Raw genomic sequence first — 15,176 nt, 5'->3', positions numbered from 1 at the left:
GAGTTAAGTGCAGGACTTCACAAGGAAGGAAAGTCTAAGATAGTGTATTTAAGCAAGGTTTTAATCTGAATATAATCAAATTGTAAAATAAAACCATTACTAGTCAGAAGTGAAATGGACAAATCAGGAAAATATTTTGTTATGAAAAGTGAGGTAATTGTATGTGTGTGTTTGTGTGTGTGTGTGTGTGTGTGTGTGTGTGTGTGTGTGTGTGTGTATGTTTTGGTCTGCTGCGTGGCTTCACTTGGTTCATGACTCAGGCCTGCGATATTCACCAGCCATTAGCATCTCAGAAAGTATCTGGGTCTGTGTGTGTGTATGTGTGCGTCCTCGTGTGTATCGGTGTGTGTTTGTCTGTTTGCACATGTGTATACACATATGTGTCTGTTTCATCTGGAGTACAAGACCAGACGCAGCTCAAGTGGGAAGTGTGTTTATCACTTCCCATCAAGACGCGCTTCTCTTGCCAGGATCACTATCTCTGTTTTATATCTTTAAATAAGTTGGACTTAATCAAGCTTTTGTGAAGCTGATCTAAACTCTGGTTATTTCCTGTCCAAGTGGATCAGAGTTCAGTGTAGGCTGTTTTGAATCACCCTTCGCTGAGTATCTCGTGACGGATTGGCTAAACGGAGGATTGCGGAGGGTCTATTCCCCTTTTTTAAGCTGAGTAGAAATAGTCAAAGGTTACTTGAGGTTACACTGAAGTGAAGTTGTTGTTGGATGATTCTACTTTGTGGTTGGTGGTGTGATTTGAAGTAGGTGTATTCTAAAAAACCTTGGACTTAATAGATCTCTTTCTTCAGAACAGCTCATATCCAGACAGCAGTTATAATTGGTGTTTCAGTTTTTCGTCCTATTTCCATGTCAGTAGTTGGACAAATGTGCGGGAACGCACGGCTGCACGAATGTTCTGGAACATTTCATAGTTTCTGTAGAAAGATTCTTCATGGATATCAGGGGTGTCTAAGCAAGGGCCAGAACGGGACTGACTACTCAAGTGCCCTAAGTGCAAGTGGTATTTTCAGGTGGTAAAGATCAATAGAGGACAAAGGATACAATGCTACTAACTTATGAAAGGAAATCCTTCTGTAATTATTGATAGGGTGACATTTGTTGCGAGGAAACTTTTGTTGGAAGGAGTCAAGTACTTTGTAACAGTCAGATGTGAAGCTGTACAGGGAAAGTCATGACGATGGAAGGCTTTGCGGTTCCACAGTAACATGCCAAGCTGCGTTTTTTTTTTTTGTTTTTTTTTTTGGTTTTGCTTTGTTTTCTTTTATTAACATCAAGAGAAGCTGGCAAAGCAATGAAAATTTATGGTTTTGTGATGTGCTGTTAATTGAGGTTTCTTCTTTTTCTTTTGTCCGTGTAATCATTGCACTTGAAAAAACCCCCAAAAAACTTGATTATTGTTGTATAAAGCATTTATTCAAGATTTATTTGTCCATTGGCTTCAAATAAACATTAACAAAAATTAAATATGAACATTTTATTTATTCAGACAAGGCTTTTTTTTTGTTACTGTGCCTGTAAGACGTAAGATATATGGAAATAACCTGAATTCTTTATCATCAACAAGTTTAATGTTCAAGCTTCTGGTGTTTGATTTGTTTATATTTGTAAAATGTCCTCCCTTAAAAAAGCACCCACAAATCTCAGAATCTTCACTTATTTATTTATTTATTTATTTATTTATTTATTTATTTATTTATTTATTTATTTAGGTGGCGGGGTGGTAGTAATGTGTAATAATATGTAATGTGTAATAATAATATCCATGAACTACAACCTTTTTTTTAATTATTATTCATATATTTTTAATAATATATATTTTACATATTTGCTCTTACTTTCTGTTTCAGTTTTAAAATAGTTTTTAAATGAAAATAAAACTAAATACATAAAAAATCACCTTATGCCTTATGAGAAAATGTTAACAGCATGAACAAAAATAAATCTAAAGTCAGTTCAGTTCAGTTTTCCTTCCTCAACTCCTCAGATCCATTTATTATTTTTAAACAATTATTATCTCGTCTTATCTTTTTCCTGTATAATAGTAATATGTTCCTTCAACTAGCAAAAAAACACAACTATGAAATTTCTATATATAATCTAACGTTTCCATAAAGCAGACAATTTTGCATATTGATTCTGACATTTGTGTTCTTTATCTGTCAGTAGTGTGTTACTGTAGCTGTTCACATGCTAAATGTGCTGGCAATTACGACAAATCCAAAGTGGTTTTCAAAGGAGAGCTTTTAGACATTTTTGAGGAGAAGCTCTTGGAGTTTGTCGATGTAATTCATTATAAAAATATGAAAACATGAGATCAGGGAAAAGTGATTTTTCAAGCAAACATTTACGTCAGTGTTTAAGAGAACAGACACGTGGAACGTGATAGCGCCGGACGTACACTGTATCTGTGTCAAAACCAGTCAACCCTTAGTTGATTCAGCGGGAATTTTTGATGCATTTACATATCGTTCATCTCTGATTAATCTGGACAACATGTTAAGCGGCGCGCCTCTGTGTTTGATTTAGATACAGCGAGGTCACAATTGGGTTTCTGCTTATATCAAGTCCTAGACATTGTGTATCTGGGATAGATTGAGAGCGTTGGCGCTGAGGTCCTAATCGAGCGGATGAGAATCCACCAAGTGTGCGATAAACCACTGCATGGGTGAAACTATAAATCACTCACAACATGGAAAACCAGGGAGAGACGGAGATAAAGAAAGAACAGAGTGATCATCTATGATCATCTATCTCTTTTCATCCCTTCTTTTCTCTTCTCTTCTTCCTCATAAGTCTCACACAAATGCATAAATCAGCGAGCTCAGAATGCATCACCCCATCCTATAAAAAACCTTAAAAAAAAAAAAGAAAATTTGAATTTGAGTGTGGTTCCAATTTGTCCATCGTCTTGCATTTTGAGTGTTTTATATTTTGCAACACTCTGCTGGCCAGGCTTGGGCTTTACTCTGTAACGTTTGATTAAAGTGGTGAGCGAGGATGAAACAATGGCAGAACATCTGGTGGAGCCGAGCGCCTTACGGATAGCTATGCTCCACTTGGCACGCACAACCTCATTAATAGATATACAAATCACACCCTCTTGGGCTGTGCGCATATGTGTGTGTGTGTGTGTGTGTGTGTGTGTGTGTGTGTGTGTGTGTGTGTGTGTGTGTGTGTGTGTGTTTAAGAGAGATAGAGAGTGAGAAAGCTGAGAGATGAGGTGGGGCTGAAGACGTATGTTATCTTTTTGGCATATATATGTATAAAATCTCTAACAGTACTGTACGAGTGTAGTCAAGTACTTGATATATGCTGTGTGTCACAAGGCACACACACACACACACACACACACACACACACACACACACACACACCACATCTTATCTGCTTGTTCTCTCCCTGTGTCTCTTGTCATCTTAAGGTCGTTTGTCATCCAGCAAATTCCCAGCAGTAACCTTTTCATGGTGGTGGTGGACAATAAGTGTCACTGCAGAGATTTTGGACCCATCACTATGGACCCCATCGAAATTATGTATATCCTTTTCAGAACTCTGTCTTTCTGTATACATGAGTATAAATTCAATTCCACAATTTCATTTTGTTTGTATAGTTCTTTCAACAAAGGATTTAGAGAAATATATAAATTCAGTATATCAATTGAAAATTTAAAAATTTGTCAATTTATATGGAATAAGCAAGTCAGAAGAAAAACTCCCTGAGACGATATGAAGAAGAAAGCTCGAGAGGAACCGGACACAAAAGGTGTCTTCATCTGGGTGACACCAGAAGAGTGTGAATATAAATCACTTTCTAAAACTTTGTACTAAACGGTCAAAAAAGTGCAATGGTGTACCCAGGAAATTCATTCGAGTTTTAATATAAATTCTATTTTGTTGAAGAGCCAATTTCAACTGTTCACATATAGACCTGCTCATTCATGCATAGAATAAGCAGCCAATCATGTAACAGCAGCATAATGCATAAAATCATGCCAGTGTTGCCAGTGTTGATGAGATCGCTTTCATTTTTCCCTATTCTGATATTTGAAAGCGATCTCATCAACACTGGCATGGTGGCCCCTATTCATAAAGATTGTAAGAATGATCGCCTAATTTAGCTTCAACATTTCTAACTAGGAATGTTAGCTGAGTGATTCAGGACCGATCTCAGAGCAACACTGAGCAAGGATAGTACCACAACTTTTATCTTAGAGAGGAGGCGTGGCTTAACCTGTTATTTGGTAAGACACACGTTCTTATAAAGACTGTGATTGGTTGTACAATAAAAATAGGAGCGCTTTTAAAATCTGGTCTATTATGAGCCTTTACTTGGTCAGTATGTTAAGATATTTGAGACTATATCGTGTAAGGATTACATTTGTGACAGATCATATATATATATATATATATATATATATATATATATATATATATATACTGTATATGGCATTTCTGTCAGTGATGTCAGAGATGTAACATCATCAGTGATGTTATCTCTAATATGATTGATCACAAAAATAATCCCTATCTATTCTGTAGCATCTTATTAACTTACTATTATGATTAAATATTGCATACAATACATTTCTTCTCCATCTTCACCTTTCACACATTTTCTCCTCTGTTAAGAAACCCTTAAGCCTTTTAAAAGTCCTCCTGACTTCTCCTAACACTTAAGAGCTCTTTTAAGGGTTAATATGCTTTGTAAATAAGTTTAATCTTTAATTTTAAACTTCTCTATAATTTTAGGTGGAAACGCCTACACTCTCTCACTAGGAGAAACTCATTGCACTAAGAATTTTCATGAATACGGGGCCAGGTCTTTACACGCACAACAGATTCTAGACTTTACACGGCATGGTGTGAAAAACAAAAAACATTCAGTTATAGTAAGAAGAATTAGATTAAGCCAGATTTGGTCATTTGATCTGACAGAAACCTTAGTGTAACTCAAATGATCACTCTTTACGTACATGGTGAGCTGAAAAGCATCTCAGAACACACAACTCATCAAAGCTTGAGGTGGATGAGATACAAGAGCTTCTTCATCTGTCACATTGGCTGATTGGAGATAAGCATGAATGAACGTGGACAGCCTGGAGATAGATTGCTGTGGATAACAGCACTTACAAACCAAGACGACGGCTTTGGACTGCAATTACCTCAAACAGCTTTTTGCCCAAGTCTCCATCAGTAAACAGATTCATCATCAAGACAGACTTGTTAAAACTACAACCTATTTCCTGGATACACAACTGCACTTTCAGAGCATTTAATACACAGTTATAGAAGATAAATAATTTATAATCGTGCTCTCTGGTGTCACAAAGATAAGGATGGGATTCATTTTGAGCATGGTTTCTCTCAGTGTTTTTTCCTCATATCGTTTCAGGAACTTTTCCTTGTTATTGTCACCTTTGTGCATAAGACAACAATTTATTATAGATACCCTGAATTTCTGGATTACTGTAAAGCTCTTTGTGACAATGTCCATTATTAAAAATGCCACACAAATTCAACTGAATTGTGAAGATGATGATTTTTTTTATGGTTTTGATAACACTGATCTAATCATAGTAGAAGATATGCGGCACATTTATTATCATTTAGTTGTTATACGTACAATATAATTTTCTGGTATTATTCCAGTCAGCTTTTTGACTTGTTCGATTTGGCTCTTTATGGGACGCATCAACCAACAAAACAAACAAATAAATAGGTTTTCAATGTTATTACATTTATTCATTTCACACACATAACTCCATCTGTTCTTCACTTAAAAATCTTGGATTTTTACGTCTGGTGTACTTGCTAGAATGAATTTTTACTTATTTGGCCTAGGAATTAAAAAGAATTCAAAAATAAACGTTAGGGAAAAAAGTGTGAACTTTTCATTTGTAATTCGATTTTCTTGAAGAGAACTGATTCGGCCTGGTCTTTTCTTTTGAATGGAGATGAAAAGGCTAAGAGATGTTTGTGCTGAAATTAATGGCTCTCCACAGTGAATATGCTGAGGTTTTTCAGTACAATGCACTGTCTCTCTTGAGCAAAACAGATGGCGTGTTTCACAATGACCCAGAATGAAACGATGATCAACACCAGACGTTCGCTCAGTAAAAATGCTCATATGGGTCCAGTGTGTTTCTGAGGCATAAAATCTGACAACATCATTTCCTAGCGCTGCTCTTTGTCAGCTCTATAGATAGTCTGTCTGAGTGGGTCATAGGAAGATGTTGCACATGATAAATACACAAGCAATAACTCCATGCGATTTTAGTACAGTTTAATTACTTAGCCTCTTCTACAGTAACTTAGTAAACAAGCTGTCGTTTTATGATATGGCTGGATTGTTAAAAAAAAAAAAAGACAAAAAATCCTATTGCTGATGTTCGAGTTTGCTGCAGTGTATTTTAATTTTAATATTCATCTTAGGACATTCCTGTTGCATGTTTTTCCTTAACCCCGAACGCACATAACGAATCACTGAAATGTGAGCGCTTGAAACTGCAGAAGGACAGAAGACGTCCGGACACGTGCCACCCATTTCACCCTGAGGTAACACAAATACCCTTAGCACATAAAACACATATTTTTATTTTACCTGTGGCTTGGATGCTGTATTTGTTTTTAAAGTGAGTTTTTGTTTTTGAGTCGCTGTCTGAGTGTAGCCTATGAGATGTCAGTGTAAGTGTCAGTGTTCTTGTCAGTGTGGGTTTCCTCTTCTTTCTTTACCTAAAGATGCAGGTGAATTGGCTGCACCAAACTGCCCCTAGGTCTAATATGTGTATGCATGGTGCCCTGTTTACCTTTCAGTGTTCCTAGGATAGACTCCATATCTAGTCCCTCCTGTAATGTGAAATTTTGCTAAAATCAAATTTAAGATCCAATATTTTGATCTTTTTGTGTTTTTTTTTCAATGTTAGTTGACTGGGTGAAATTGCAAGCACTGGATTTTTCTTTTAAACTCCTTAGCATTGAAGATACATACTGTATGTAACGACATTCTGTAATAGCTGCACTCATGTTCCACACATGTAAATCGAAGATCAGCTGAATGTGTGTCACAAAGATGCTGCATTGTCCAAATCTGCTGTAATTCTGCTCTAATTTTGAAAAATTGGAAGCTGCTCTGAATATTCTCTGAGTCTGATTTTTTGCAAAGTAATGGAAGGGTTTTGGATCATATAATAAATGAATTGAATAGATCTGCATTAATTATCTGCATAAAAAAAAAACAATTATTAACCCTGTAAGTTTATCAATAAGTTCTGCTCATATGTATAACTTTATCCACATCGTTGTAATCTTCTTTGTTCTGTTTTGTCTGTAGGAAAACTCTATGGAATGCGGCCGGGCGTTAAACACGAGTCCGTCTGTAGTGGTAACGTTCTTTGCTTTGTTAGTCGCACTATTTCCCAGGTGACGAGAGACACTCAGCCTCTAAACACATGGATCAGCTTGACCAGCCTCGAGCTTATTCGGCATGCAAAAGCGATGATTTAAACAACCACTGAGACTGACACTGAGAGAAATAAGTAAACATAAAGAGAACGGTGCAGCCTCGTGGAGATCATTTTCATTTCTTGTTTTTTTTGTTTTGTTTGTTTTTTTGTTTGTTTTTTTCTTTTAAAGTTGTAGGCAATTTCTATGGACATTCAAAACACATCCTGAAATAAATATAATGATAATATTGAAACTGGAGTATTGCTGGTGTGCTTGTTACTATAAATCCTGAAACCCAGGAAGATTCATTTATTCAAACGAAAAAAAACAAACAAATCAATAAAATATTTAATAAATATAATATGAACTGATGATGAATATTATGCCTCAATATAAAGTGTATAAAAGAAAATGTTTAATTAGAATTTTTAAGTGTTAACCATACTACTGTGATCACGGACTGTAAAGTCTACTAATGTCAGTGGTTCTGTATGAGCTTTGCCTTACATTAACGAGAGAAATTAGTCCTGTTTGTGTACTTTTTAAAATAAAATGATCCTTAAAAATACATCAAAGCGTTCTGGTGGTCGGTTGAATATACATGATGTCTGTGTGTGTATGTGTGTGTGTGTGTGCGTGTGTTTTTGTGTCTGAGATAGAGCATGCTTGTGTGTTGATGCTATTTTTTTCTCTGTGATTTGATTTCTTTATGTATCTAACATATCGATATGTTTATAATCTGTATGTATATAATTGTGTGTAATTGTATTTGTGTGTATGTGTGTAATTATATTTGTCTGTGTGTGTGTCTGTGTCTGTGTGTGTGTGTGTGTGTGTGTGTGTGTGTGTGTGTGTGTGTGTGTGTGTAATTGTATTTGTATTTGTGTGTGTTGTAACATTTGATGAATTGTAATTGTGAGTGTAATTGTATTTGTGTGTGAGTTGTGAGTGTGTGTGTGTGTGTGTGTGTGTGTGTGTGTGTGTGTGTGTGTGTGTGTGTGTGTGTGTGTGTGTAATTGTATTTGTGTGTGTTGTAACATTTGATTATTTTGTAATTGTGTGTAATTGTATTTGTGTGTGAGTGTGTGTGTAATTGTATGTGTGTGTGTGTGTGTGTGTGTGTGTGTGTGTGTGTGTGTGTGTGTGTGTGTAATTGTATCTGTGTGTATAATTGTATTTGTGTGTGTGTTGTAACATTTGATTATTTTGTAATTGTGTGTGTAATTGTATTTGTGTGTGTGTGTGTGTCTAATTGTGTTTGTGTGTGTGTGTGTGTGTGTGTGTGTGTGTGTGTGTGTGTGTGTGTGTGTGTGTGTGTGTGTGTGTGTGTGTGTTTTTGTTTGTGTGTGTGTGTGTGTGTGTGTGTGTGTGTGTGTGTGTGTGTGTGTGTAATTGTATGTGTGTGTGTGTGTGTGTGTGTGTGTGTGTGTGTGTGTGTGGTAACATTTGATGAAATAGCAGAACTTTCTCTCACACTGCAGCAGAAGAACATGTTCACAGCCTCCTGCACATCTGCAGTGCATTAGGATGGTGCGAGACAGACAGACGTGACCTTAGTAAAGAGAGCAATGTTCTTACTCGGCACTACACAAGGAATTAGTGTCTGTGTGCTTATGCGAGGAGCAAAACTGAGGACTCTGATTTCAGAGAAGAAACTGAACCGCTCCATGGCCCATTGCTAATGAACAATATCACCCTTAACCGTGTTTTCCTGTCTCTCCCAACTTATTGACATTTGGAAAAATGAAGTGGTAGAAATTTTACATCCAGAACGAATCACAAGCCAAATAACACCGAATGAATACTCCATATATCTCAATCATTGATCTGTAATATCTAGACTATTATTCTGTAATATATTTCACATTATTTTCTATAGTTATTAGTATCAGATTTATAAAATATTGAACATTAGGACTTCTTGCTAGCACAGAAAAAATATCAAATGTGTGACTAATGGTGATGGGGCTGGAAATGACTGGAAATTTGGCTCTGGACAACTTGGCTAACATTTCTGTGACAGTTACTATAATATTGGAAACACTTTATTCAAGAAAAAGTTACTGGCTATTACTGACAAATAGTTATTCTAAATGCATTTAGAGGCTATTTCTATTGTTTTGGCAGCATATTTTTAACCCATTGTTATTCCTTTCGTTCTGTGGTAGTTTTATTGTTTTCCATGTGTAACTTTTTATCTTTCTGATTAAATTCCTGGTTTGTGGTTTAAAGCTTTTTTTCTTTTTGCTTCTAAAATTGTAAGATCTGTTATAACCGCTCTTCCTTTTCTTTCACATTGGCATTTGAGCCACATCATGTCTTCGTCCATTTTTATCTTTCAGCTGTGCTGCGTTTCTGTTCCGTCTCTCATGCCAGCTGACGTTGCGGTGTCTCCACGGTAACAGAGCAGCTTAAATGGGAGTGTGTGTAGTTTGTCTAGTGATGCACCAAAAAAAGCCCTTTGGACTTTTCTTTTCTTTGGTCCTTTACAACCGACAAAGGGTTTGAGACACGACTTATTTTTGATGTGGTGCTTGTCATCGTACCAACCCTGACTTTGAGGAAGCCACAACAAATCTAAATATAATTCTAAGCGTATACGTGTTTATATCTTATAGAATATATCTTATTTTATCTTTTATTGGGATTCTAACAAATCTAGTTGTCATTTGTCTGATGTTTATAATCAGAGAGGACTAAAATTTAACAGTAGCTCAACAGTGAAATTACTTGGTGTTGGTAATTTGTACAAACGTATTCACACGTACAGTGCCTTCGTTGCTGCAAGATCTCAGTGACTGTATTATAAGGTCACAGGGAGCAGTTTCTACTACTGGTTGCCATGGCAATAACATTTATCAGTGGGTGGTACTGATATAATTAGCATTCCACTTGACAACAAATCAATTTCCTTGCTGACGGAATGAAACATTGTGAAAGGAGATTTGGTGTTTGTATCAATAATTCACCTCGCCCACATATATTCGACAATGATTGCTATCGCTTATGTTGACAGAAGTCAGCAGCTTTCATTAAAAATTAAAGGCTTTTTGCAATCCCATAATTTCCTCTAGGTTCCATACTGCCGTTTCCTCCGAATACCAAACATAACAAACAGACACATTTGAACTTTCCTGAAAACAAATCCTTAAAAACCCTGCTACACTTTGTAGACTTTTAGACTGGTGGTGCTGTTGCACTTGATTCCACCAAAATAATTCTTTAGACATTTGTTACAGTTAATCAAGTGTGGATGCCAAAAAACAAAAAAATTATATCGATATCTTTTAATCTCGGAAAGACTGGAGGTTTAGCCGTGCTACTGCATTCATACCAGCATTCCTGTTTCTAACAGAAACCAGTGAATATGCTGCTTCTAAACCGTTACATCTTTTGGACTTTCCTCTGCTGTCCCGTTTCTCTGTCTGTTCTTCCAGAAGCTCCTCATTCTTCATGCTCAAACATATTTAGTACAAAACACAGGCTGCAACTGAGAATTGGAAGATGAAGGCTGGCACTCATGCTCCATTTTTAGTAACCGGATCATTCTGTATTTAAAATGAGAAGTTATCTGTTTTGACAAGTGTGTTAATTTACAGTTATGTGCATGGACAAAAAACAAATGTAGTAACACACACACTCACACACACACAAGTACAATAATAGCTTACAGTACATGTATTGGCTTTCAAAAACTCTGTCCAGTGATCTTAAGACTATCTGATTTAGCTAGAAGATTGACATGTTTGGATTATGTGTATGATTGTGCTTCAATCATGGGCTTATTTCTGGAAGTTTTAATTCTGTTTTTTTTTTTTTTTTCTTTTCCTGAGGCCCCCAGATAAGCCAAACCTCAGCAGTGTGACCATGTTTTCAAGACAAATTATGCCGAAATGAAAACAGAGCAAGGGCACACACATTCGCTTGGGAGATTCCCTCGCATGCTAGTGTTTTACCTCAGATAATAAAGGAACAAGAACACACAAGCTTTTTTTTTATGCACGTCTATTTCAGTGAACCCCTAAATTTTGCATACTTGTGGTGCAAAACTCACATGACAGGAGGTGGAAGAGAATAAAATATGGCTCAAAATTGGGTTCACTGAGTGCAACTGTAAGGAACCTTTGGAGACCACATGAGTTTCAAAATTATACTTATTTCCCCAGTGTTCTACGTAATTAGATTTCTTCTGCAGTGTTGTTGAGGAAAGGTAAGACGTTATTTAAAATTGGTAATACAAATGTTGTTACATCAAATCAAAGTGGAATGTGTAATGGTTTGTGTGGTTTTGGTGGGATTTGGAATAAGGTGGTCAGCAGAAGGTCATGCTTGGGGCCACTGTGGCACTGTGGTTAACGAAAAGTATCATGACATCATGGCCTCAAGGTCCGTTCCGTGGCCTACAGATGAGATGGAGTGGGAATGATATGTGTAAGAAGACCACACACATCAAAACCATGGAATAACATTTCGAATTGTTAGGATGGGTCAAAACAGCAGAGAGTGAGAGAGAGAGAGAGAGAGAGAGAGAGAGAGAGAGAGAGAGAGAGAGAGAGAGAGAGAGAGAGAGAGAGAGAGATGTGGAAGGAGAAGAACAGATAATAAAACATCTGCATTGTGGTTATAATTACTGAACTACTACTTCATTACCATTCGTTGTTATTACTTCATTCCCATACATTACTTCATTCAATACCAATCCAGTGTGTGTACTGAAATGTTAACTCAAGACCACATGCCTTTCAGACATAAAACACGTGCAGTTCCTTAAAACACTTCTTATGTCATGGAGCAAGTTGGTTATTTTAGTAAATATAGTCTGGGTTTCCATCAAGTCAGAGGTGAAGCCACTTAATTCTCAAGAATTGGTACTACTGAACTTTTTTAAATACACACACACACACACACACACGCATGCGCACACACACACACACACACACACACACACACACACACACACACACACACACACACACACACAAAATACACAATTACACACATACACACAATTACACTCACACACAAACATATAAACAATTTCATGCACAATTACACACAATCACACAAACACAGATAATCAGTCCCTCCAGGATTCTATACTTTTGCGACCACAGAGGGAAAAACAAGCAAACTGCATTATTCAGAGGAGCTTTCCTATCATTTGTAAGATACTTTTTTGTTTTTAATTTGTCACACAGATGTAACACCCATTGGTAATTGGGTATTGTAGCTATAACTTAGAAGTTTTATGTGAAAAGACATTTCATGTGTACCAGCTCAGATTTTCATGCACAATAATTCACTTCTTTCTTTATCTTTCTTATGTGTTTATTTCTTGTTAAACATTTGCTCAGGTTCACCTCCATACAGTCCACTGTACTCTTTCTAACTATTGCAGATCGGTTGCTACCACAGGACCATTTATTCACAGATATTAGTGACACTGATATATGTTCAGCTATATGTGGTTAAAATGATAATAAATATATCTTGTATTGACTTTAAATTGAAATTTTATTGGCCATACACACAACCATATACTGTACAAAGTGCAAAATAAAACCACAATATTATAGACAGAAATTTAAATTCAGAAATTGTGCTGATGCTTTTATTCATACAGTAGGTTTCCAACATTGCTGAGGTATTTGTAGTGAAATTACAGTGTATATATATATATATATATATATATATATATATATATATATATATATATATATATATATATATATATATATATATATATAGTGCGTATTTGTTTTGACCCATGTATGTATGCGTGTGTGCATGTGGCCCTGGTACAGGTGTATCAGAAACATATGCTGTACAGAAATATCCAGCCACTAATGATCATGTGGTCAGAAAGTGACCACTGATGACTGATCACCACCAACTGCACACAGAAAACCTTTTCTTACTTCACTGTAGTCTCTGATTTTACACATGGTGGATCTGCATGGTAGTTATTTCCATTAAAGTGGGTTAGAAGTGACCCATTCACCATGTTTTCGAATACTTTTAAGTCAACAAACATGGCATGTCTCCATGTTACCATAATATAAGTACCATAATATGCTGTGAACCACTTCAGTTATAAACAGTGTATAAAGAAAGCTCAAATAGCTGGCTAGCTAACATAGATAAAACTCTGTTAGGGTTTTGTTAGCTTGCTATACAGTATTTGTTAGCTAACCACAATTCTAGGGTCATAAACCAAAATAAAACAACAATTTAAACAGATCATGTTCCAAAGTTTACACCCCCATTATGCTGCCTTTTTGCGCATCGATGAATGTTTGTACTTTTTGTAATAGTTGAGTTCCTTGAAGTTTAAATGATTTTTCACAAAAACATTATATATTTTATATAAATAAATAAAATTAAATATTATATATTATATATTTCATTACAGAATAAACAATAACAACATTTTACATTATTGACTGTATTAAAGATGTACTGAGAGATGAACGAATCAGAAATGCTGCAATTTGCTTCAATATCCTTTATTATTGCTACGTCTTTATATATATCATTCTATTTCTTTCTCCCCACCATCCTGCAAGTGGTGGAATAGGAATGAAAAAATAGTTTAAGGATTTGTGCTCATTGAAGGCAGCTTGTGTGAAAACAATGAAAAGTGCAATATTGTTTGGTGCATAGGCTTCTGTTTCCACAGCGGAATTGATATCGACTTATCTGACAGCTTCGATCAGAATAAACAAATGATTTATTTTATGTCCGCAAGTCTCTGATATAAAATTAATAAGGACTCGGTTGGCTGATTTTCCCTCTGTTGATAAAATTACACTGAATTTTAGCGGTTAGCATGTTAGCAATCAGAAAATAACACTAAAGTAATATTAATTTGTCTAAATGTAGTTATTATGGTGTCTTTTGGATTCTAATACATATATTTCCCCTCTTGCTTGTATAGATAAATTCTATTTGTAATTCTATTGTATGTTACTTTGTTTTAACAGACAGACATACTGTGTATAACTATATTGTGTTTGTGACTTTACTGTGTATGAATGTGTATGTTTAAAATAAAAAAAAGAAGTATGAATTTGAAGTCGAGTATCCTGGAACTCAAACATCCTGGATATTCACAGTGGCATAGTGGTTAGAGAAGTCTTTATTTTGTCACATATACATACAGGTTCAGCCATGATACAACACCCCAGGAGCGGTAAGGGGTAAGGGCTTTGCTCAAGAACCCAACAGTGGCACTGGGGCTCAAACCCTGACCCACCCGATAGCCCAGAGCCTTAACCACATAAGCCATACAGGTTGGTATGTTTGCTTCACATTGACAGAGTTGGGGGATTGATCCCTGCCTTTTCTATGCCTGAGTGTCGTGTTTGCTTATTCTCCCTGTGCTTTAGGGTTTTTTCTCCAGGAATTCTGGTTTCCTCCCTCAGTTCAGGTTGATATGAAATTGTGAATTTTGTGTCCCGTGATATAGACTCAAGGTTCTCTGCGACCCTGTGTAGGATAAACAGTACAGAAAATAGATGAATCCATGGATAGATGGATGGATAAATGTTCTGGACAAGTGTGAACAGATGCAGTTAAAGGAATACACAAGTGCCTTAACTTCACTGGCTCTCAGTTGCTATCTGCTGTTCTTTTCTTTTTTTTTGTAATATACAATTCAAGATGTCTTTCGTTCTTTACTTTCTTTAGTTTCTTTACTTCTTAGTTCCTTCCTTT

At 36.1% G+C, this 15,176-nt stretch overlaps 1 protein-coding gene across 2 annotated transcripts in view; it reads left to right on the top strand.

Moving 5' to 3' along the window:
* The window catches only part of cacna2d3a (calcium channel, voltage-dependent, alpha 2/delta subunit 3a), a 198,881-nt gene extending 190,908 nt beyond the window's left edge, over window positions 1–7,973 (top strand). For both annotated transcript variants that reach the window (XM_027166722.2, XM_047800316.1), the window contains 3 exons: window positions 3,440–3,552; window positions 6,490–6,572; window positions 7,348–7,973. In XM_027166722.2, coding sequence (XP_027022523.2) covers window positions 3,440–3,552; window positions 6,490–6,572; window positions 7,348–7,440 — 289 coding nt within the window. In that variant the 3' untranslated portion in view covers window positions 7,441–7,973. The remainder of the gene's footprint in view (window positions 1–3,439; window positions 3,553–6,489; window positions 6,573–7,347) is intronic.
* The last annotated feature ends 7,203 nt before the right edge of the window (window positions 7,974–15,176 follow it).

Source organism: Tachysurus fulvidraco, chromosome 14 (assembly GCF_022655615.1).
Source record: "Tachysurus fulvidraco isolate hzauxx_2018 chromosome 14, HZAU_PFXX_2.0, whole genome shotgun sequence".
NCBI classification, from domain to species: Eukaryota; Metazoa; Chordata; class Actinopteri; order Siluriformes; family Bagridae; genus Tachysurus; species Tachysurus fulvidraco.
This window is presented reverse-complemented; position numbering and strand designations above follow the sequence as displayed.